A 24,374-nucleotide genomic window follows, 5' to 3' on the forward strand; every position below is an offset into this window, starting at 1 on the left:
TGAGTTGCAGGCAGTTCATTTATTGATTTTTTTAAAAAATGTTAAAATTGTTTTATTCTTTTCAGAAATGTGAACCAATGCAAATCTGTCTGTCCACTTGCCTTTCACAGTGTGTTGATTAGAGGTTATTACATTATTATTACATTGTATTATTACATTGTAACTAATGGCATTTAACATCACATTTAAATACATTCATATACCCCCCCCCCCCCCCCCCCCTCCCAAATACTGAAACATTTAACCAAATTAAACCTAGGCAGGCAGTATAGCAGACGTGAATGCTCGGTTACTAATGAGTTCTCTTCAAGACAGCAGACTGACGATCAGACCGGGAAAGCAATTAAGATTGTTTGCTGTCAAAATCCATATTGTAATTAGTCTTTTACAAGAGAAAGAGAGAGAGAGAGAGAGAGAGAGAGCAAGAGGGGGGGTGGGGTGGGGTGCACAGACTCATCTCCCGTTGCAGGAGTCGCTGTAATAAAAACATTGTTACCAGAGATCCACATCCACAAATAATTAGCGCCGTTGTTTTAGCAGGACTAAATTAGCTTAACAGCCTAAACAGAATTTATTAAAATGAATTCCCACTTTATTATTCCACAGGTAGTTACACACACTTAACCAAGCTCACAAAGCTGATCGAGACAGAGAGAGTGTGAGAGAGAGAGAGAGAGAGAAAGAGAGAGAGAGAGAGGGAGTGAGAGTGTGAGAGAATATTATGGTGTAAGAAATATTCCTTAATTACTTTACTACATAATAGCTGACAAAATAATACAAAGACTGTATTCTGTAGGCGATTTCTTCAGTCTGCAATTACCTCCTATTGTTCAAAAGCATTAAAAGCCTTGTTAATGTAACAAAATGAGAAACAATTGACAATGCTTAACAACATACTTCATACAATCTACATTTTCTTCATGTTTTATTCCTCACATTGCTATTATTATATTAAGCATACAAAATGATGTATGGCTGTGACTGTTTACCAGACAGTTAACAAAAGGTTGTGATCAAACCACAGCACTTCAGAAATTCAGTTTTGGGAGTCTTTTCAGAAGCAGACCCAAGTCAAATGCCAAATAAATAAATAATGAAGCTGCGACAACAATACACTAGAGGACACACTTATTAGGGCATTAAACAGGTAAGAAATAGTAACAGGTCCCTTTAATCCAACTAATGGACTGTGAATTAAACTACAGAGTTTATTGTAAAATTAGCAGGTTTCTTTCAACCTTTAAACAAAGTAGTTGTAAATTCTAGACTGGAGTAGCGGTTTGAAGGATATTAGCCCTCTTTCCCATCCCTCATTCGAGCGGTCGGGGCTGGTTTAGTTTGCTGGTGCAGTAACGACCTGTGTTGAGTTGTAACTCCTGGAGGCTAATGGGCTGGGGGAGAGGGGGAGAGGGGGAGAGGGGGAGAGGGGGGAGAGGGGGGTATACTGTGATACATCGCTTGCCTGCAACATTATCAAATGGGCTTAATATAAATGACTATTAACACCCACTCCTGCACACACTTGCCTTGCTAATAGCACCGATATTGCTGTAAAAATAAACAGCGCTCCCATTAGGTGCCCTGCTATAAATATGAGCTCTAATAGCTGAAGTTTGCCGTTCAAATAAATATATAATGCTGCCCCGCTCTGCATTTGTGTTGTCTGTGTATCAGTGTGGTTGTGAGGATACTTGGGGAAAAACATAGCTGAGAAATTGTTCAGCTGAGAGCTGGTGGTGACATGAATAGTTATTAATTGAAAAAGAATGTTAGTCAGGCTCTTTGTATATAGGTGCTGGCTTGTGTGTGTGTGTGTGTGTGTGTGGGAGGGGGGCAGGGATTACTATCAATGTGCGGACAAATTTGAGAAAATGTCCCCACAAAGATAGTAACTCCTGAAAAAACGACATCCCCACTTTGTAAAACACCTTTTTAAGAACTAAATATACCTTTAAAAAAAAGGGAAAAAAAAAGAAAAAAACGTGCCAAAATATTTATTTTGTTGTCAACTTTCACCTTGTGTGGAGTTTTGTCTGACTGGAGTTAGAAATAGTAAATAAAAATATAGAGAAAGTACTAACAGTGAGGAAAAATATATTGTACATAATCGTAGGCTATTGAGGAGTGCTGGTAGACGAAGCAAAGGTCAGTGCACAACCACTGAGGAAAGGAAAGGTGGCACTGGGAGTAGAGAGGGTCTCTCAACAAGTAAGAAATGAAATAGATTGCTTTTGAACGGGAGAGTAGCACTCAATTACAGCAGTGCTCTTTATTAAACAGGGCCTGCAATACTGCATGAGGAGGGGATACATAAATGATCAGCCTTCCACAAGAAAATAGCGGGAGGAGACACTGGGGCTCCATGGGTTAACAAGGCCTAGTCTCTGTCACACTGACACACACACACATTGAGCTTCACAGTGTTAAAACTGTGGTGTGCTGACACTTTTACTGCCTCCTCCATGAAGTACGGAAAGGTGAAAAACACTGGGGGCATCACAACCCTTTATCATTTCTACACAGTGGTGATGTTTGCCGCAATCTGAAATTAAAAAAGAGTGTTTTGCCTTGTTTACTGGGACAGCCTGTGCTTATTATTGTTCCTCTCTTTGAAAAAAAGCACCTCCTCCCCTCCTGAGCTGAGCTCTTAGCACCCCCGGGCAGTAAGCAAGCCATCGCTTTCCCAGCGTTTATTTATCATTATTTATTATATGGATAGGGCTCTGCTGGGCTCTCTCACATTTTCTGCCTGGGAGAGTGCCGGATAATGGCTGTTAATATTTTCCAGCTAATTTCTCATTAATCGCAAGGCTGAGCAAGAAAAAAAAAAGCGGACAAACTTATTAAATTAAAAAGCAAGAAGAAAACAAAGAGAGAAGGAAATCTTCTCCTCCGCAGATCTTCCATAACAGGTAGAAGCGCGGAGACAAACCGAGAAATAAAATATTATTGGTTCAATTAAAATTAATTGAGGCTGAGCAAAATAAGGTATCCCAAGGCGCTCTGAAATGGGAGGCTGATCTCCTTAATAATAATTCTGCCTTTTTTGCGGCAGCCGGGGAATGAAAAAAACATTATTGCATATTAAAGAAGAAAAAAAAATTAAGAAAAGCAAAAGCAAGGGGGGGGAAAACAATCCTGCAGGTTATGGAAACTTATTAAAACAAGCTACTTATTGCTAATAGAACTATCCTATTTGTGTTAAACACATAGAAATTAAAACTAAAGACAATTAAGGTGCAATTAGAGAATGTAGGGCTCTTTAATTCAACCTAATTAGAGTTACTGGGCAATGAGGTTTATAGATTAAGCAGGGTCCAGGTATCTCTCTCTCTCTCTCTCTCTCTCTCTCTCTCTCTCTCTCTCTCTCTCTCTCTCTCTCTCTCTCTCTCTCTCTCTCTCTCTCTCTCTCTCTCCTTGCTGAATATTGCAGTGTCAGTGACCCATACTACATTAACACCATTCATCACTGCCTCTTTACCTCCAATTACCGCCCCGCGCAGACAGGCGCCTAACGATTCCAGCTAAACTTCACATTATATTTACACCCCTAACCTTGTTTGCTGGGGCCGACTGCAAAGTCGAAATTAAACAGAGATCTAATTCTGCTCCCTCCTGTTAATTCCTAACGCCACCCCCCACCCTTTTCATTTTAGAAGCTTTTTTACTCTTCTTCTCTTTTTTTTTTTTTTTTTTTGCTGATTCTGCTCCAGTCCATAATTGAATAATAATAAACACCCTAGCAAAGACTGCTTCACAGTGCCTGAGTATTAAGAGGAGGTGAGAGAGACATTTATCAGCTGAAGAGGGGCTTGAGACAGCGGCGTCTCTCATAGACTGTACTGATGGTGTGTTCTTGTTGCTCATTCTTAGGTGACAGTGCTTGAGAGCGGAGAATGGAATGTTTTCATGTTTATTATTGCAGCTTGTGCAAAATGCTGCTGCCAGAGTTAACAAGAACAAAAAAAAAAACAATGAACACATTACCTCTGTGTTGGCTTCCTGCTTCTAACATATAAAGCTTTAAATGGCCCTGCTCCCCTATACCTAAAGGAATTGCTGACCCCATATGTCCCTAGACGCTCTCTTAGATCACAGGATGACCGTTTGCTCAATATCCCACGCATACAGAGAAAGAAGGTAGGTGACAGAGCAGTCAGTTTTAGAGCCCCTAAGGTGTGGAATGATCTGCCACAATTTGCAAGGGAGGCACCATCTCTCGCTGCTTTTAAAACCACATTTTTATAATTTAGCATATGCATTTTATAGGGAAAATGTATCACCCTGTTTTATGCTTATAGAAAAGTGCTACATAAGAAATAAAGATTGATTGATTGTTTTAATACTCATACTCATACAAATTGGAACAGTACAGAAAAAAAGTAAAAGCTGGTTAGCAAAATACATGTCCATTACCTGATAGAGAGTGAACGATGTGACTCCAGCCCCAGATTATTTAGTGTGTCTCGGGCCGTTGCTTGATTCTCAGTTTCCCTAAAGCGTAGATATATTTATGGCCAATGGATCAAGTGTTGCTTCAGAAACATCAATCTGTCTGTCTGTCTGTCTATCTCTGTATCTATGTAGGGGGGCTGCAATGGGGACACCATTGTGGCGACCAATGCATTTGTTACTGTCATTCAGCCTGGGGTTGGGGGCAAACGTGTGTATTGCTCATAGATGGAATCAATTTTTCATTGTTTCTGTTTCTGCTCCAGTCTAGAGCCTCTGTTCTATATATTGACTGTTATGCTAAAGGGCTTTCTCTTAGTCAGGTGAAACTGGCTATCACTAAGAGCAAGAGAAATCAAGTGAATGGCATTGGGAGCAGTGATGTTACTGCTGGTTTCAGAGTGCTGGTGTCTTCCAGAGTAAAGCTAGAGTTCACCTATTATAAACTGACCCGTCAGCTGCATGGGTTCCACACAGTATGCCCTGGTCTAAAGTCGTCTGTTTTTGCCCCTGCAGTTCCCCTGATCTCTCACGCTCCTCGAGACTTGCAGACTAGCATAATACAATAGTACTCAAAGTGCAAATACTGCAAAAAAACAAAAAGCATGTGGGTGATCTGTTCTGTTGTAGAGGGTCAATTGGTGATGTGTAAGTGAGAGGGGAGGTTGTACAATATTGTTTGATCGTCTATGTTAACCCATAATTATTTCACAGATCACTGCAAACATGGATCCAAAAACAGTATCCATTTAGTTCAAAGTAAGTTCAAAGTAAATTAAAAGTGTTACCTTTCGGAATAAGAGCTCATTTAAAGCTGGGGTATTATTAAAAACACCTGTCATCAGCAGATCATGTTCTTATCTCAGTTTCTAAACTTCAACTCGCCACTCGCAGAAAAGAGTTCTGGTGCCACCTGCTGGCATTCAGAGGAATGTCAATACACTCTCCACTGCTCTCTCTGAGGTGAAAATGCAGCAGTAGCCCCACCTAGTGCATAGCTGTGGAGTTGAAAGTTCTTGACAACAGAGATTGTAAAGTTTGGAAGCAAAGAACAGCTTTTTACCCTGCAGTCAGGTCCCAGTTGTGATTAAGGTCCATTTTTCCTTGTTTGTTTGTTTGTATGTGGTTTGCTTGGGCTGGTATGATTTTCTCAGTGTATAGTGATAACATGTATTATACAATTAAAGATAAGTTGTGAAAAGTACATGTCATTTGATTTATTGCCATGTTTTTAATGCAATATTTATTTAATATTATTGTTTTCAGTAGCAGTAAAAAAATCTGACAATGGTGACAGCTGGAAATTAATTGTCAGTGCTATTATTAGCAGTTAGTTACACAATGAGCTGACATTCAAGATTCAAGACCCTGTTCAAATTTTAACTTCAAATAGAAAAAGTGCTCTCCACTCATGAAGTCCTTCCATTACAAGAAGTATTCTAAAAACGTCACTTTATATCTATTTTATTTTGACTTGACAGATTACGTTTACTATTTTATGAAAATGCCATCCTTAATACAGGTGTGTAATACGTAAAAGCTGCATCTCCCTGCTGTAAATCAGTGATAGTCAGAATGGGCAAGACAGCCAATCTGTCTCTTTTACATCACTCCCCTCAATAGGTAACCCTAGCCCCTCCTCCCCCTGCCCTCGCTGATTTATTCAGGGTACTCTCCTGACTCATAATCCCCATCGTCCTCCCCCTCCTCTGTATCATCATAGAACTCTTCCTCTTCCTCCTCAAGGTAATTAGAGGTCTGGCTGCCGACCCTCATCTTCATCATTGAGGATGTGACATCTGGAGAGAGGCAGAGAGATGCAGCTGCATGTGACTGTATCTCTCAGAACAGACATGTTTATAAATATTTAGAATTTATATAAAACCTTACAGCGCAGTCTATCAAAAGCTAATATTTAAAGTAACTTAAGTAGCTTCAATTGTCATTTTTACTAACATATATGGTCATTTTTAACAATGGGATAATGTTATATAAAAAAATAAAAAAACAACTTTGATTAGTTTTAATTCTACAAGGACAATAACTTACATTTAATAGACAGCAGTGAGCCAGGAAATGCACACAAGTAATGAACAAGCCTTGCAGGTTGAAATAAGTTGTGCAATTGTGTTTATCTGCTGTGAGTCTTGAATATGAGATGCTTGATCACTAAAGGATTGTTTCCAAGTGCCATTTATTTTTAAATTTCACTTTGTGACAACATCTCATCTTTACACAATGTGCTGAATGGTAAAGAGTATTGATGCACCAAGAGTCAGCTTTATTAAAACCAGCAGCTTCTCTCATTGACAGACTGCTCAAACAGATCATTAATCTCTCTGTGTTGTCACTGGTAAGTGGAGGAAATTGTCCCTGTATTTAAATCTGCTGACAGATGTCTACCATTTGAGAGCAAGAAGAAGGAATTAACTTATTGATGCATGAGTCCTTCCTGTTTAGTTTATTTGTGTATAATGAGAAATTTTAATGAAACATAGTCTTCATGATCTAGCAGGTAATGTCCATTAATAATTAATTATTGCTATTAAGGACTTTTTAATGTTGCAGTCTAGTCAAGATAGTAAGCTTGACAAGTATCCACAAGTGGGATAATGACCGCAAAGCCAGAAATGTGATTGTGATTGATTACAGTACTCACACGTTACTTCAGAGAGGCTTCCTGATGGATGTGTGCCCCTCATACCCACATGGGAGTGCTGTGGAAAGTACTCACCTTGATCAATCACTTGGAGGCTAGCCGAGGCGTAGGCCTCTCCATACGCATTGCGGGTGTAGCAGGTATACACACCCTCGTCAGACTTCGTGACACCCTGAATCTGCAGCCAACCGGTGATCCCATATCGCTGAGGTCCTCCTCTTACCTGCAGGGGGCAGAAGATAGACAGGGGGAAGATACAGAGAAGGGCTGGCTTGCAGGTGAAAGTGTGTGTGAGGGGACTTCTGAGAGACCGAGGCAGGCACAGTGTGCAGTGATTCTGTAACCTGAACTGAGATGTGAGCATCATCTCCAGGCAGGAAGGTCTCCTTCCCCTTCTTCCTCCATCCCAAGTGAGCCATGGGATAAGCAGACACCTCACAACCAAAAATGATGTCATTTCCTGTGTAGTTCTGCAAGTCTCGAGGAGCGCGAGAGATCAGGGGAACTGCAGGGGCAAAAACAGACGACTTTAGACCAGGGCATTCAGATAAATGATAAATACAATTTTCATTGAGAAAAGTATGGCATACTATACCACTAATACTACACTCTGGTGTTCTGGTGATTTCAAAGGCACTACCAGTCATTATTGATATATGGAGAAGCAGTACAGGGCTTGAAGTTGTTTACAATAATATTACAGTTGATCGTTTCCTCCTTTTTTAATATTAATTGAAGGTGGCTGGTTTTGTGAAGGTACCCGTTTGTAAAAAGCAGCTGGTATTCTTACTATTAAATTAACTTAAATAGTTAGCCAGTAGTACTTGAGCTTTTGTGACAGAATTGGGGTGTGCTGTGTTTGAAGCGAACCGTGGCATTTTTTCACGTCTTATACAATTGTGATCATAGGACGTCGGAATAGCTAGCTGTCTGCAATCCCACGTTTAGCAGCACAGCTTCATGGTTAAGGGAATGCACTCTGGATTTGGTTGGGCTGTTGCTGCTTAATAAATTAAAGGCTATTCATGCTGCATTAGCTTGAAACTACCTTGAACACTGTGTAAGTGGTCATGTTGATTTTTCTCAGTTTCTTCGATAATTCAATGCTGATATCCTTACAAAGGAAGCTCATCACATTCAAAAGGTACCAAAGCGTAGCTACAGTAATTACTTATTCTTAGCACATTATATAATTCAAAGCTAATTTAAGCTGAATAATGACTATAGTTAAACTCCATATTTACTATCACTGCAAATTTGGATCACTATATTACTCTTGCTTTTAAATAAATGAAACCTAAAATGTATGTTTGCAAAATAAATAAATCAACAGATGCTTTACCTGTGGAGCAGGGGCCCTGTTGTTTGACGCTCAGGTTGGCCGCACCCCCATAGCTGGCCTCCCGGAGCCTGCACTCGTTCTTGTAGGTCCTGCCGTCAGATCCACACACAGTGTCCCCAGAGAGACACATACACTGCGGCTCGGGGGTCCTGCTGGAGTCTTTTACACACTCCAAGCCCTCCCCGCATTGCCCGTAGAAGCGCTGTTTCCCATCTGGGTCACAGATCTGCCCCTCCACATTCCCACACTCCTTACAGCACCCGCACTCATCCAGCACCACGCCCGCCGGGCAGCTAGAGGGCGCTGCAGGGCACAAGTCCAGCCGGCAGTCTCCACAGCTTTCCCCTTCCTTCAGCAGCCGCAACCAGCCACGATGGTAGAACCGAGGTCTGCCATGAACTAATGGCACAGAGAGAAGCAGAGTGAGAGTGATTACCAGGGACATAGGGAACCAGAGTGACAGCGACACAACGCTATCCCTTATTCTCTTACAAAAAAACTGTGTTATTAGCTGCTATGGAACTTGATTCCCGAAGACGTATGCAATGTACTCGCAGCCTCGAAGTTTTCATCAACCTTTCAGATGTAGTGTTGTACTCTACCGTGCCTTGAAAAGCTGATATGGAAGGAGCGCAGAAAGAAAATCTGATGTATTGTTTTACTGCATGTTGTCCCTTGCTGTTTCCAGGTTAAGCTGCACGAGTAGAAACACAAACTCCATCAGTAACCATCAGGGACATCAATCACATTCCTCCACAGAAAGACGGTGAACTGCATCGAAACGTCTGAAATCTTCCTGGTAAGATGAAAGTTGAAATGAAGTATTTGCTTGAAAGACGAGCGGCTGAAAGATTAGTTTAGAAATAAAAGAGGTAATCTTTTTTCTTTGTCTCTTTTTGTGTGGAGTGGTAAGGCGTTGTATCTCGCACAGTCTGAGGGAAAGTGTTTGTCTTCTTTTGCTTGGCTTGGCACAATCTTCATATCCATTCCTGTTTTGAAGGCGGGGTGGTGGGTATAGCCTGAATGAGAACAAACAGCCTGGAACAGAAAGAAACCATTTCTATATAAAGATGTCCTGAGCAATACCTCTTTATACTGGTGCCAGCGTTTCTCGCCAGAGCTAACTCGACATGCCCTTTCAAAAAGTGTTACTCCATGTCGAAATCATCCACAAGCCCAGCCCTGAGTCACACCTGATTTGAGACTATACTGGTTTAACTATGACATACTGGGGCCTATTCACAAACTATAAAGAGTGTTTTAAGGAATATTTTTTAAAGAATGTATTAAAAAATAAATAAAAAAACATTAGGCTAAACAGTGGTTTGAAAAACGTGAATAAACTTTTGACTTTAAAACACTCCTTGGAGTTTGTCAATAGGGCCTACTGTTGTGTGCATGTGTAATTTTAAATAGTGTTTGTGTGGGTTTCTGTACGCTTATATATTGTGTCTGTATGGCGTTCTGTTTTCCTGTCGTGTCTTTATTTCTGCTTTCCTGTATAATGTGTCTGTAAGCCTGTGTTTGTTTCTGTTTTCCTGCATATTGTGTCTGTGTGTCTGTGTTTGTTTCTGTAGAGTTGCACATTATGTCAGGGCATCTTTGTCTGTGTGTTAATGTATACCTGTGTATTATGTCTGCATGTATTTCTGTTTTCGTGTACACTCTGTGTGTTTATGTATACCTGTATATTATGTCTGCATGTATTTCTGTTTTCCTGAATTATGTCTGTTTGTACCCATGTAAGTGTGTGTGTGATTCCTGTCTCCTCTGCAGTTTCCAGCTCAAGGTGGTGAAGGTGAGAGATTCCTCACCCCAGTGCCAGGCTGTCAGGCTGTTTGTCTTGGCCCTGGGCACTCGCCAAACACAGGGAGGGAGCCAGTGATTCCAAGTTGCACTATGCTTTTTATTAACAAAAGTTTGACTGAGCAGCACAAACTTTATTTGAATGTGTAACTGGTTATGTGTTGGCATTCATATGTCTTGGCATTGATTTACCCAAGCAAACAGTGCAAAATAAAGCCATGCCAGTACAAGGTTCTAGAAGAAAGAAGCGAAACACTTGAGACTATAGTGGTGCGAGAAAAGGCTATTTATTTTTTTAAAACATACATTTACTGTCCCTAAATCCTAATCAAAAAAGTAAAGATACAGACCCCATTGAAAAACAGTAGCTCCATTAACAGGTGAAAAAAAACAGCAGTCAAATACCTACTGTACCACAGAAAAACGGCACGAACCTAACCAAACCTTTTAGAAGCGAGGGATGTAATCTCCGCCCCCCCACCCCCACATGCTACACAGGTACGTATACAGCAAGTTTACAATGCACTGCTGCTAACAATAATTACTGTTTATATTATTTAGGTTCCAGACATTTTATTTGCAGTAAATATTCCTCATAAATAAATTAATAAGTTAGTAATACTGAAATTCCCAGCTGTCTAACTGCAGCTAAATGATGAGCAGGTTATGTCTCTATTCTGAATTTTAATCACATATTATATATATCGGATTCTGCCAATCTGTGGGTGAGAAACGGTAGAATAAAAGTCACTATATTAAAAAAAATATATAAACACGTGCATTTTTCGGTCCACTAAAATAAATGGCTTTACATAATCTCTGTAAGTAAGAAATTGGAGTGTCCAGTGTGAAAACACAACACAAAATAATACATTAACGTAGCATCCAAAGTAGCTCTATAGCATTAAAATATTCAATACAGAAACATGCTTGAGTTACATAGCAGTGTCTAAAAACAAAATCCAAAATATGGATTGCAGTATAACAGGAAAGTGTAATCAATCAGAGTCTGTATCATCTGATCTGAAACTGCTGAACCTTCATCATTGATGATGCAAGCAATTGTCTGATTCATTAATGCACAGAGCATCTTCTAGGCAGTTTTTTCTATTCACGTGACCCATAGGCATTATTTGCGCATGGTAATTAAAAAACGGAAATTAATGGTGAAAATGTTACTTTCAGCTACATGTTCGTTCAAACCGTGGTGTTGACTCAGCAGAATCCGGTAATCGATCATTCAAAGTTCAGTAATGTCCATGAAGTGCACACATCTTTTGAGCGTGCTTGATTTGATTGTACAATGCTGTTGGTAGGCATGGAAGAAAAATGTGTGAAGAATTTAGACAGAGTGAAGAGAATATATAATATGCTAAAATGAGAAGCAGAACTATTTCTTTAGTTCGGATGAAGAATTCCCTAGTCCCTTCCTCAATAATGTGCATCAGTTAATGTGGAAGTGATCAATGTCTGATAGCAGATTTATCATGTTTCAGCTGAGAAGTTTCCAAGGCAACCTCAGTTTGCCAGCCACAGATTTTCACTTCAGATGTAAAAACGGGCATGATTAAGTCTGTCCCGAGGCACTTCACAAGTAGGAGTTGGGAAGAACGAAAAAGGACAGCGTGTCAGACATTGGGAGACAGGTCCATTTGTTTGCTGCAATATAGCAGTCTCTTCTGAGTCCTAAAGAGGTTTAAATATTTAACTCCAGCCTAGATTATTTAGCAAAGGATATGCTTAATATAGGTCGATAGATTCTGTGGTGGACAGCAGTCTGACATAAACCTTCTTATGCAGTCCTTCATGTATTTTTACTTTGAGGATCCAGTTGTATGCAATAACAACACTGCAGAAGCAATGGAAATGATTATAAATACTTTAGTACCTGGTCTCTTTCCCCTTGTACCTTGGGTGACATAACCACAGGGATGGCCTTCACCCGACACAGGCTCACAGTTGGATACTTTTAAAATAGCAATTAAGAAAGGAGACCACTCAACTCGTCCATTCTATTCCAAGTATACACCCTTTAAAAATGTAGGGGGTACAGTGCGTGTTCAGAGGAAGAGGTAATAGATCCAGTAAAAAACATTGATTAACATGAACGCCAGGGGGAAGAACATGCGGGAATAGCGGTCAATATTGTGTGGATTTTCCACATGGAAGAAAGCCAGAATTCGCTGAACCTTCCCATTGAGAGCCACGAAGAACTGCCCATTACCCAGGCCCAGCTCTGCCTTTGAGCCCACCTCTCCAGGAGTCATCACTCTCACACAGTCCTTCTGGGTGTTGTTTCGCTTCACCACCTTGCTGGGGTGGGCGAAACTGGTGCTGATGACTGGAAGCGTCCCATTTGACTCCTCTAAATCTTTCCTAAGCTCCTGCAGGAGAGGGAAGCAGAGTTCACTAAGAGGGGTAGCAGAAATAAATTGAGAATTTGTGATCAGTTTGAGTCAACTTGGGCCAGGGGTTTTCAGCCTGTTTCTTTTCCAGTCAGTTCTAGTCCAGGACCTTGTTTCAACCATCTACTTTTTAAAGTGAATCGTCATATTCATTGGATCGGAATGTAGCTGGAAGAATCACAAGTTGGAGACCCACTGAACTCAGTAATATAGGAATTTGTAGGATTATCATACTCAAATTGAGAATGAAGGACGCCAAGAGGCAGCTGAGAGGCAATGTAACTTACCCGCTGCACGTCCTGGAGAGTGAAGTGCTGCACAGTGCAGAAGTGTGCAATGGCATACTCCAACAGAGCCCCAAATATGAAACTGAAGCAGATCCCCAGGTACACGTCAATAGCCTTGATGAAGCAGTTTGCGTTGGGAAGGGAGGTGCGAGCGCCCATCATCAGGGTGGTCATGGTCAGGACTGTCGTCACCCCTAAAGAGAGAAAGCGAGAGGAGCAGGGGGTGTTTATCTTTCAGAGTTGAAGAAGAGACCTGCCCAATAAGTGGCTTCTGACCCACTTGTTTAGAATTAGTACTTTTGTCAGAACCTGGTACTTACTGCTCTATCTCAAGAGTGTTTAGATAACATTAGGTGATCAACCAAGGTTTTAACATACATAAAGAGTGTAGCACTTGCTCAAGGTCACAACTTGGGGAACATGTTATTATTTTGGAACCCTGTCAGTTGGTGGCTCACCGATGCAGGTGCGGGCTGGGACAGAAGACTGGCTGATCCAGAAGGAGACCCAGGACAGCGCCACCAGCAGCGTTGACGGGACGTACGTCTCCAGGATGAAGTACAGGATGTTACGCCGCAGCGCAAAGTGGCGGACCAGCTTGGGGTAGAAACCTGAGAAAAAATATGAGCCACTTTTAAAAACCCCAAACCACTCTCATTACCTCTGTGTTTCTATTATTAAAGGACCAGCTTTAGTTAGAGCCATGAAACTCTCATAGCATCCCCCCAAAACCTTGCTGAAGCGCCCTGTATTCCGACATTAGAGAACACACATATCAATGGGTTAAATAATGCCATGCACCATGAATGAAACTCGTAGAAATAATTTGCTTGTAATTGTGCAGCCATCTGCTATTTGTATATTACATGGATGGCTACACTATCCAAAGTGTACTGTATTTCTTAATAGATTGATCTGGGTAATCTTTATCAGCGAGGTCCCTCTTAACAGACAATGCATTGACAGTTAATCCTTTGCTAAAATGACCTAATGTATACACACTTGATGGCTTTAGTTACCTGTCTCATACACAGCTTGTGATACAGAGGTGTAGTAGCTCTCCACTGAGTACTGTGCGAGCTGCAGTGTGTCTAGACCTTTCACTGAATCGTTCCCACGCGTCCAGTAGAAAACCACATCCTGGAGATTATAGCCCCCTGCGTGGAGAGAGGAGTTACCGAGATAAACCAGGGATCTGTTCTGGGATACCCCAGCCAAAGCATGGTGGAATGATTCTGCTTGACCTCTGCTCAGTCCTGGTTCTTAGAACTACTTTGTTTCAAATGACCACAGGTGCCAATCTGAGCTATCAGACTAACTCCTGTAATAATCAGTGCACAGCATCCAACCTGTGATAATGTGATTCTGTAGTCTTAAGAAATCAATTGATCTAGGAGGTGTTTACCATGGGCTTTGATTGCTGGCAGTGATCATTGATAGAACACATTTTAACAAGGTATTGATAAAACGAGGTGTGGGTCAATATATTATCACATATTATTGGGTAGGAGTTATTATCAGGAGCAGTATTGGTACTCACAGCTCTCCAACTGCAGGGTGCACACTTGCCGATCCATGGGGTATTTGGTCAGGTCCATGTTACAGGCAATTGTAGCCGTTATCCTGAAAACAAGATTCAGCAGAGGAACACCTTTTTGAAAGCAGACTACATTATGCAAGATATCGGCATTTATTTGTGTTAAAATATACTTATATAGGGCACTTTCTACCACTTTGTTTCAGAACACAAAGTCTCTCTGACAGAGGTAGACGGGTTTGGATGGCAGGTATTGAAGGTCCTACCTGAGTGCGTAGAGCACAGTGCCATTGCTGAAGATTCGGATGAGGCGGTTCTCCACAGTGATGTCATGCAGGAATGACTTCTTGGAGTCGACGATGAATGTGTCTGGTACCCAGAGAAGCTCCACTAACCGTCCGTCCAGACTCAGGCTCTTATTGCCCTCGAAGAGGAGTCGCTCGTCCGTCCACCGCTGCCTCAGGAAGATGGTCGCTGTGTAGTCCTGGGGTGGGTGGTGGACAGAAGGGACAGATTTACTCAGGTATTTTTTCCATACAAAACAATATGGTAGCATGTTTGGTCCATTTGTCCAGAGACAACTTGTATATTGTATAAATACTTTATTTACACGTTATAGATTCCTAAAAAAATATGTAAAATGGGTTACATTTGGGGTTGTTGGATCCCACTGTCCCGTATCAAGACTAACTGCAAACAATGAAAAACTGTGGTAATCCTCGGCAGCACCCCATGTACTGAAGCAGCGGTGGGTTAGTGTGCTTGTACGTTGGCTAGGGACCGCTGCTCCTTCTCAGACTCACCATGTTGATTTCAGAGATGGCGTCAATACTCGCGATGTCCAGGCTCATCCCGATCTCTATCGGACCTTCTGGGAAGAAAGAAATGGGGGAGTTAGCACCTTGAGGACTGTGCTACTTTAGTTGGAGTGCAATTAAGGGCTTGGTGGCACAATGGATTAATGCAATTCACCTGTTGTCCACTTATTTACTACGATTAGCACTTGGAAACTTTGAGGTTCTCACACATTGCCATCTCTAAAATAGGTAATGGAGACTTAATGTAACTGTCACAAACAAATCACTAACCATTGAAATTGGGTCTCAGGTAATGGTTGTAGCCTTTCATAAGTTTCTGGATGGTGGGTGAGAGATCAAAGTCATTCCTATCAGGATGCTTGGCTCCAGATAACACGCACTTGCTGGAGAGAGAGAGGTAGAAGAGATATAGCAGAGACAAAGCAAGGAGGAGCCTGAAAACCACCACAAGTGATGATCTGCAGCCTTTTTTGTCTAACAAGGAAGAGATTGCACAGTGAGTACCATATCTCACTCACCTGTGCATCAGGAAGAGAATGAGGGGGACACAGGTCAGCAGGGAGACAAGCATCTTCTTCAGCAGTGTGGGTGCGAATCCTGAAAAGAAACACGGCAGGAAAATGAACACAAAAAGAGTCCTGACATAGCTCCCAGGACTCATCTAGTGAACTTCCAGGGATTGGACAAAATATTACAAAGGTCTACCATAGCACTGTCAGCACAGTGGGTTGGAGAGGCATGGTAGAGCAGCGTTGGTCGTATGTGATGAGTCAAGGTGTTTAAATTGCATTGGAGGGATACATGATCACCCCTCAGTGATTACTTGAAGAAAGTAGGGGTTGACAAATGAAGCAAATTATTCTATCCAGAAGCATTGCACTTTGTAAGGCTTGGATACATTTACTTTTGCATGGAGACTTGTGAGACAAGGACTTAGTAGGTCTGTCTGTTATGCAAAGTTAATTGTTGACTCCAGACTTGTAACGTCATGCAATCATGAGTCACTGTAGTTTGCTGGCTGACCCACTAGGTGGCAGCACAGTAAAATACAAGACTGAGAAATCCAGTGACTCATCCAGATGTTCATGCTGAGGTACAATGCCTAATAGAAAAGTGGCTGTGGTTTGCATTTAAGTGCGACAGATAACTGCAAAATAGAATTAAGCCTGCAGTGTACCCACTGTACTGTAACGGCAATTTAGCTGAAATGCCCAAACTATTTCTATTCATTTCCTTGCCTCCTTGCAGCTCCAAGCTGTGGAAAGACTTTTTGTGTCCTGTACCGTACAACACATGGCCTTTTTCATTCGTTCATTGACCCCTGTCATATTAAAGTATTAGTCTAAGATTAAATTTTATAAGCCATATAACAAATTCTCTTCAACACAGGGTTTTTTTTTTTTTGTAATTAAAAAGTCAGCCCTACAGGTGCAGTTTTGCCCCAAATAATATATATTTACTACAAATACACGTACTGTATATATACACAGACAGATTGCTATACCATCTGGAGGAAGGGAATTCCTCACCTTCAGTGCTGTGAGGGTCGAGTGCAGTAGTAATCTTTGTGCGTGTGCAGTGAATGTGAATGTGTGACTACCATCTTCCTCTGCTCTTATCAATGTTTTCTCATTGGAAATTAGAACCCTGCTGTAGTAGCTGGTGATGGTAAATTGCATGTGGAAAGAATCATCCACTCTGACTACTTTGTGTCTGCTATGCTTACTTGAATTGCTTTAATTTATTTTCTGTTTTACAGTGTGCTCAATACTTGTTTTAGAAATCTCTTTGTAGTGTTGTTTTTATAATTGAGGACCTGTGCTGAAAATGATTGACACAAAGTAAAACATATAAAAACACTGACAACCCAGCCCTGCTGTGTAAGACCAGAATCAATCAAGCCCCTCAAAGAGGGATGAAAGCAGTTGTTTTTAAGATAGCTAATGGAAAACGCTGTATGAATGCCTTTGTATTGTATTTTCTTGTTATTTAGAGCAGTTCAGTTAATCCCTTTCATCAATCTTTATTTATTTCACTACAGTATACCGGTTTGCACCAGTTACCTTGACAACAGGTTTGCATGCTTTTTTATACTGATATTTTCCTGGACTAAACCAACAGGGAAATTTGCATCACTTTACAGATATCAAATCTTAACTGATGTGGTTTTTGTTTGTTTGTTTGTTTGTTTGTTAGCACAGAAACATGTATTATACTTATGATTATTATCGTCTGACATCAATAAGCCATTTGAGGCTATGTTTTCATGCAACATGCATTACAATAAGGTTGTTGTACAGAATTGCTGGGAAATTAATGGATACTATAAACCAGACCCTTAAGCCTCATTGTAAGTGCACCCACCCACAGTGATAGAGCCAGCACTGTGATGTATAACTATTATTAATCTTGCAATTAGTTCATGTAAAATAGGTTTGGTTGTGTCTGTCCTGGAGAAGAGCAGGGACAGAACATTGCACATCTAAGAGAGCGAACCCATTACGCACTGTGATCAAATCACATTTTCTAATTCAAATGTATTTATGTAATCAGGATGGAACCCTTGAGAGTCCTGGCAGGTGAAGGCGGCAAGAAAAAAAATTCAATGGCAAAAGCAGACAAATCATTCAAACAGGACAAAATCACTTAAAACAATCATAAAAAGAGTAACACAAGACAAAAGCATAAAAAATAGAACAATTCCAATTTACACAATCCTGGTCATCGTCAGGATTTGAAAAGCTGGTCAGATTTAAAATAAATATTTATGAGTGATATAAAAAAAAATATTATGTTCAGAGACAATGAGTTCCAAAGATGAGATGCTTGATATACAAAGGCACGCTGGCCCACATTAGAGCTGAACTTGGGCATTTTAAAAGTAGGCACACCATTTGATCTTAGTGCATAGTGCTAAGTGATCAGGGAGCAATATAAATCAGTTAAAAAGGGATTGTCTCTTAACGGGACCCACACTGGCCCTTATGCAACGTGAGACGGTAATTGCAGTCTGTACAGATTAATAAAAAAGATATACTAAGGGGAGCTGGAACCAAGGATGATAAAGCAATTCATTATTATTCATCATATTCTGAAAAAAAATCATGGATTTGAAATCCCATGATGACAGAGCCTTTGGTGGAGTGAAGCTTGATTTCACATAAACATTTGTGTGTGTGTGTGTGTGTGTGTGTGTGTGTGAGAGAGAGAGAGAGAGAGAGAGAGAGAGAGAGAGAGAGAGAGAGAGAGAGAGCAAGAGTGAGTACCATGTATGAGAGACTGTGTAAGACTAAATTCTGTCTTTCTCTTCAATAATAACTTATCTAAAATGTTTATCTAATTACAAATCTAAGTGTCATTTTTACAAAGAGTGTGCTGCATGTGTACACTTGCTGTTCAGAGGATTCTTTTCATCCCAAACTAATTTGTCTGTCCAGAACCTAGCAGTCATCTGCAACACACAGGAGTTTAGAAATGACGACAGTGCACATGCAAAATAAGTAAAGCACAGAGACAGCTCCAGGGGAACGAGCTGTGATTGTCATTTAACACAGCACAATATATCCAAGTACATGACAAGCAGATGAACTAACTCATCGTATATACACTGCTTTAATTATTAATACATAATGATGGACATCTTTCACTCCCCTCTCCCTTGCTGAGTGAGAGACAGAGAGATACTTGACATCTGTTTGTGTATGGAAAGTCTAAAAGTCAGTGCTCTCATGCATAGTTTATAACAAATTCATATGCAGTATCTTCCAAAAATGAATAACACATTCCCTTATTCATATTATCAACAGCAGCCCCTGTTCATCAGGATGTCATCTTAGGGTTGGAATTTAATATGCATAAACGGTTCAACTTCGTGTGAGTTGAAAAGTAATTACTAGTTACTGTGTACGTTCTCTTTAGCCTGTCTTTCTCATATTGGTGAAGCCTCTCGACACCTGGAAGTCGACTCTTTCTCCCTGAAGAATAAACTCAAAGTAAGCTTCTATTTCTTTATTCTCTTATGCAAGTTCACCATGGTATTTTCACACTGTATTTTTGCATTTTTCCCATGCTTTTTCCATGGTAATACCATGTATTAACAATAATGTACCCTGGTTTACCATGTTTATTAATATGCTTTACCATACCTCACTGTTCTTTACATTGCTATGCTTTACCATGCTTTCACTGTGCTTTATTATGCTTTGTTATGCTTTTACCATGGGAAACTTTTATAAGGGTTGACCCTTTACTGGAATGTCAAAACAACTTCAGATTATGTATTACAAAAAAAGAAAATAAATGAATGAATTAAATATTAAAATCTAATAATCTGAGAGATAACTAACGAGTAAAATCCTTTGTATATTTCTATCCTGTTCTTGACCGTACTCTCTGGCACGACAACACCTTGATTTAAAGGGGATCCTGGCTGGAGGACGGGGTTCATTTAAAAGAGTGACACACTCACACTCTCTCACACTGACACACTCGACAGAGTCAGATCTTCAGGAATGCAGCAGCAGCATTGCTACAGCACTGTGAAAAAGGTAATGGGAATGAAAGAAGTTGTACTATATCAATGAAACTGATAACTCATAATACAATTTGCATTGGGAAACAAAAGCATTATGCACAGCTATCTGCAGTCAACGAAGTGGCAGTGAATGATAAATTAATGTTGTCATGAATACAAGTGTCACCACATCTGTCGCCCTAAAACAAAACAATGAATACTCCAGATATGGAATACATTGTGACTGAAGTGTATCATTACAGCTCAGGTTAGAATTTGATAAGAACAAGGGGCTTACCTGGAGGCTCTTCTTAGCAGGTGCAGGGCTTCACTCTTCTCTCTCTATCTGTGCTCAAATCGTACAGTTCTCTTCAGTTTGGGCTCAGTCCCATCACCTCCACATCACACAGCAGCCTAATGGGGCACCAAATTCCAAAAGCAATGAACAACAGTGAGTGTGTCTCTGTCTCTGTATCTCTCAGCATCTCCTGCGCTCTTTAACTCTCACCACAAGTCACTGCCTCCTCTATCTCTTCTAACTTGGGTCTCTCTCTCTCTCTACTGCATGTCTGGGATATAAATGCTGCTCAAAATCTCTCTCTCCTCTCTCACACTCTCTTTCTCTCTCTCTTTCTCTCTCTCTCTCTCTCTCTCTCTCTCTCTCTCTCTCTCGCTATCAGTTCAGTTCAATTCAAAAAGACATCTTTGGCATAACAAGCAATTACAACAGGCGCATGAAAAGAAAATACACAATGCGTGTAACTGTAAATAGCATTTTTGTTTAAAAATACATTTTTCTCTTTTAACTTGTGAATCCAGTCTGACCAAGTCATATGTACAGAAACAGGCAAGTTTAAGAAAAAAATCCCTATAAGAATGTGATATAAAGGTCAAGGTAAAGAAATTTGTATCTCAGCACTTCATGAGGTAATTTTATACAGGGTCTGCCAGGTGTTCAAGACACAGGGAAGTCGGGGATGGAAATCAGTAGGAACGTCTATTCTCCAGAATGTCCTTTTAAGTCATTGCTTTTGAGAAATCCATAATTTAAAGGAGTCTGGCCATCATATCCCACTGGCTCGATGCAGGCACAACATCTAGCCCATCTGATGCCACTCTTACAACCTATCCCATCAACAGATCTTCTCACCAGTATCTCTAACACCCACAGCGCACACTGCCATTAAAGAAACATCACCATCAATATCAATCAGACTTGAATCACAAACCCTGCAGGGGGATAATAATATATACTGCTTCTCTGCAAAGTTTCCAATGGAAATCTTTACAAGTTCCAGATCTGTTAGGAATCTAAACACTACAGAGACTTGTAACACTACAAGGTTAGTATGCAATACCTAAAGGATGAAGCCTGAGGATCAAAAACCAAAATGTCATTTTCAGACTATGGTATTGAATACTGCCTGGTATGCGTCAGTATCAAGTGGAAGTGTATTGCAAGTGTAAATATTACCTTGTGGGGGTGGTGTCATTTTACATACATATGGAATTATCTTTCTGCAGCCCAGGGTAAGATACTAAGATACAGGGTAAGAGATTGTGGATATTAATCCTGACTTGACTTGTTAACAATTGAGCAGTTGAACATTTCTAAGTCTTCAGTTCCACACCCATTTATATAAACCCCTTGCAGATTTGTGAAGGAAAAAAAATGTAGTTTTTGTGACCCAAATAAGATTGTGCAAGTGTGTTTGACCCTGGGTGTGTGCGTGTTGAGCAACTGGAAGACCTCACTTTGATAGTATAGAATTAGACGTCTGTAGTCTGATCACAGTAAAATGAATCAAGAACGAATCAAGGAAAAAAAAACTAATGATACTACAATGCGTGTTTCATCTCTGTATTTAACTATGTGCCGGTGTGTGGGTGTGCTTACCCAGTTCTGCAGATGGGATGGAACAAAGTCATGTCAGGTTAACACTGGGCAACCCAGATGACACAAAAGAACCAAATATTATGGGCTTATTGATTTTAACAGGGTTTGCTGCCTAATATGCTTTCCAAAATGAAATTGATTAATCCAGATCTAATAAGGTTTTACCCTCATTCAGATTACAAAGCTAGATGTTTTTTTTAACAATTATAGGCTTTTCAAGACAAAAATTTTATTTTTGCTACAGGTAGCCTCAGAAGCAGAAGCCCTAGAAAAGCAGGGAGGCCTTGTTTACCAAGATGTCTGAGTTTCACATGAACACTGCCACTAGTTAACTGGAAGCTACCAAATAGCATTTATTAATATGAATAAACATGTCCCAAATCTATAACATTGCTATTCTAGAATGCACAGTACCTAGCTCCCCTTACCTGTTCCCAAATCTTCATGGTTTCTGTTAATGAATGAGAGCGAGACGGATACAAGGCAGGTATTATTATTATTATTTATTTCTTAGCAGACGCCCTTATCCAGGGCGACTTACAATTGTTACAAGATATCACATTATTTTTACATACAATTACCCATTTATACAGTTGGGTTTTTACTGGAGCAATCTAGGTAAAGTACCTTGCTCAAGGGTACAGCAGCAGTGTCCCCTACCAGGGATTGAACCCACAACCCTCCGGTCAAGAGTCCAGAGCCCTAACCACTACGCCACACTGCTGCCCTATGTACTCAGACAGAAGTGAGGGTGAAACGGAGCGATTTTCTTATTTTGCAATTTTCACAGTAAATATATTATAAATAATAACTTGTAAAATCTATTACCAACCTGATAAAAGATAGCTGGGGGGTTTGGAATAACTATATATATCATTGATATCTCCAGTATTGCTATTTAAATCATCAAAGCCACTTATTATCACTACCAGTTTGGTTTAAGCTTTATAAATCTGTATCTAGATGCTTGAATAAATTACTTATTACTATAATTATTGTATTGTATTCAATATTGTGTTCATTACTATATTTTCCATTTCTTTAATGTGTAGGTTCCAGAACAAAGTTAGCCAAATTAGGTCTAGATAACTCTTTTTTTTGTTTATCAAGACAGCTGAGGCAATCGAGTGAGGTTTGATTAGGTAGCCAGGCAATCCCACTCTCTGACTGTGCGCCTGCTAGCTATGATTACTGGCAGGCTAATGAGGAACAGTGGGGTAAAGGTGTGAGGTAATTTGAAAGCAATGTGTTTAATATGTGGCAGGGTCAGACGCTCAACTCCCAGCCTGGCTGCGGAGAGAGACAGTGTCCAAACTGAGTGCTGTGCCCTTGATAAAGAAACAGAATAGCCAAGAGAGGAAAAGCCATGTGGAGAGAGGAGTGTGGGAGGAGAGTAATAGGGAAGACATTGTCTTTAGCTCGGAAATCATCTGTTTCTTATACTCCCCAGTGTGTCCCTCATATTGTATTGTTGCTTAGTTCTGTACAGAAAAATATATCAAAAACGGTTGGAGATTAGGGGGTAAGTTGAATGTGGGAGGCAGAGAAGCAGAGAAACCAGTTCTGTATAACAGGCTGAGAGAATAGGGAAAGGACTAGGATTTTTAAAACAAAGTGGAGAGGAGCAGAGCAGGACTGTCTCTGTGGAACAGCTCTGTCTGCAGGGATGTAGATTGGTTATCCAGTGATGGACAGGATCCCATTCTAAATGACAAAAGGGTTGAGTATAAAATCAATATGACTAGATTTGATGATTTTTTTTTTAAATTACATTTTGTTATCAAGTTGGTCTTTTTTCTCACACTAAATAGAGCTCAGCGTGACATAAATTAATTTGAGTTACATAATATCAGTTTGCTCAACGCAGCCAGGTTGTTATTATCACAGAACAAGATCTATTGATCTTATCCCTTAACAGAATCTATTTTTGCCCTTGCTCATTTGACGCATTCAGCTTTGGATGTCAACAAAACATCAAAACATTCCAAATGTCAAGAATGCTGGAACTCAGCAACAATGAACTCACAAAATAGCAGCGGCCAGATGGCAGTCGGTTCTTTAAAAGTAGACCTACTCATGGCTGGCAAAAAAGGTAACACTTTATATTAAGGTGCTGCTTATTAATGTTTTATAAATGTATCATAAATGCTTAATAACTATGTTACAGGGTGTTAATAATGCATTATATATTGTTTATAACCATGCAATAGCCATAGACAGAATTACGATTAAACATCCCAAAGTACAATAGGTGTTTAAAAACTGACCCCTTTATAAAACTGTAATTCTGTAATTCAGCACCTTAATATAAAGTGTTACCAAAACAATTGTAGAAAGAAAGAAAGAAAGAAAGAAAGAAAGAAAGAAAGAAAGAAAGAAAGAACAAACTAGTGGCTGGGAAGAAACAAAAATACACCATCCAATCAGGATGGGAGCTGTGCCTGGCTCTGTGTATTGGGCTATATTGGGTTATTTCTGTCTACGCACCCAATAAACTACTGCATTCCTCAAAATAAGATGCAACACAGTAAGAAAGCAATATTGTGTTTCTCTCCAGAGACTGAATAGTTCAATAACTGCGAGTGAAACCCAATAACCGTGCTGCCAGAGGCACAGTGTGATAAAGTTCACGTCCCCCTGCTCAAAACAAACTTACTG

The 24,374-nt window shown here is 40.2% G+C and overlaps 2 protein-coding genes across 3 annotated transcripts; both read right to left on the reverse strand.

Annotated features, from left to right (window-relative positions):
* Positions 1–6,111: 6,111 nt before the first annotated feature.
* LOC117973666 (kazal-type serine protease inhibitor domain-containing protein 1-like) lies at positions 6,112–9,335 on the reverse strand. Its single transcript, XM_058996713.1, has 4 exons — positions 8,454–9,335; positions 7,456–7,616; positions 7,187–7,334; positions 6,112–6,251 (listed from the first exon to the last, which is right to left on the reverse strand). The coding sequence occupies exons 1-4, from the start codon at positions 8,896–8,898 to the stop codon at positions 6,112–6,114; spliced, it is 894 nt and encodes a 297-aa protein (XP_058852696.1). The 5' UTR covers positions 8,899–9,335.
* A 1,202-nt stretch (positions 9,336–10,537) lies between these two features.
* LOC117413412 (gamma-aminobutyric acid receptor subunit pi-like) lies at positions 10,538–20,477 on the reverse strand. Of its 2 annotated transcripts, none has more exons than XM_034022580.3 (10): positions 20,118–20,477; positions 15,825–15,903; positions 15,577–15,689; positions 15,292–15,356; positions 14,755–14,972; positions 14,492–14,574; positions 13,971–14,108; positions 13,410–13,562; positions 12,952–13,145; positions 10,538–12,643 (listed from the first exon to the last, which is right to left on the reverse strand). In XM_034022580.3, the coding sequence occupies exons 2-10, from the start codon at positions 15,875–15,877 to the stop codon at positions 12,320–12,322; spliced, it is 1,341 nt and encodes a 446-aa protein (XP_033878471.3). In that variant the 5' UTR covers positions 15,878–15,903; positions 20,118–20,477; the 3' UTR covers positions 10,538–12,319. The 2 variants fall into 2 exon arrangements, with proteins under 2 accessions (XP_033878471.3, XP_033878469.3); XM_034022578.3 differs by having other exon boundaries at positions 15,292–15,359.
* Between the last annotated feature and the right edge of the window lie 3,897 nt (positions 20,478–24,374).

The sequence above is a fragment of the Acipenser ruthenus genome, chromosome 23 (genome assembly GCF_902713425.1).
Source record: "Acipenser ruthenus chromosome 23, fAciRut3.2 maternal haplotype, whole genome shotgun sequence".
Classification (NCBI taxonomy): Eukaryota; Metazoa; Chordata; class Actinopteri; order Acipenseriformes; family Acipenseridae; genus Acipenser; species Acipenser ruthenus.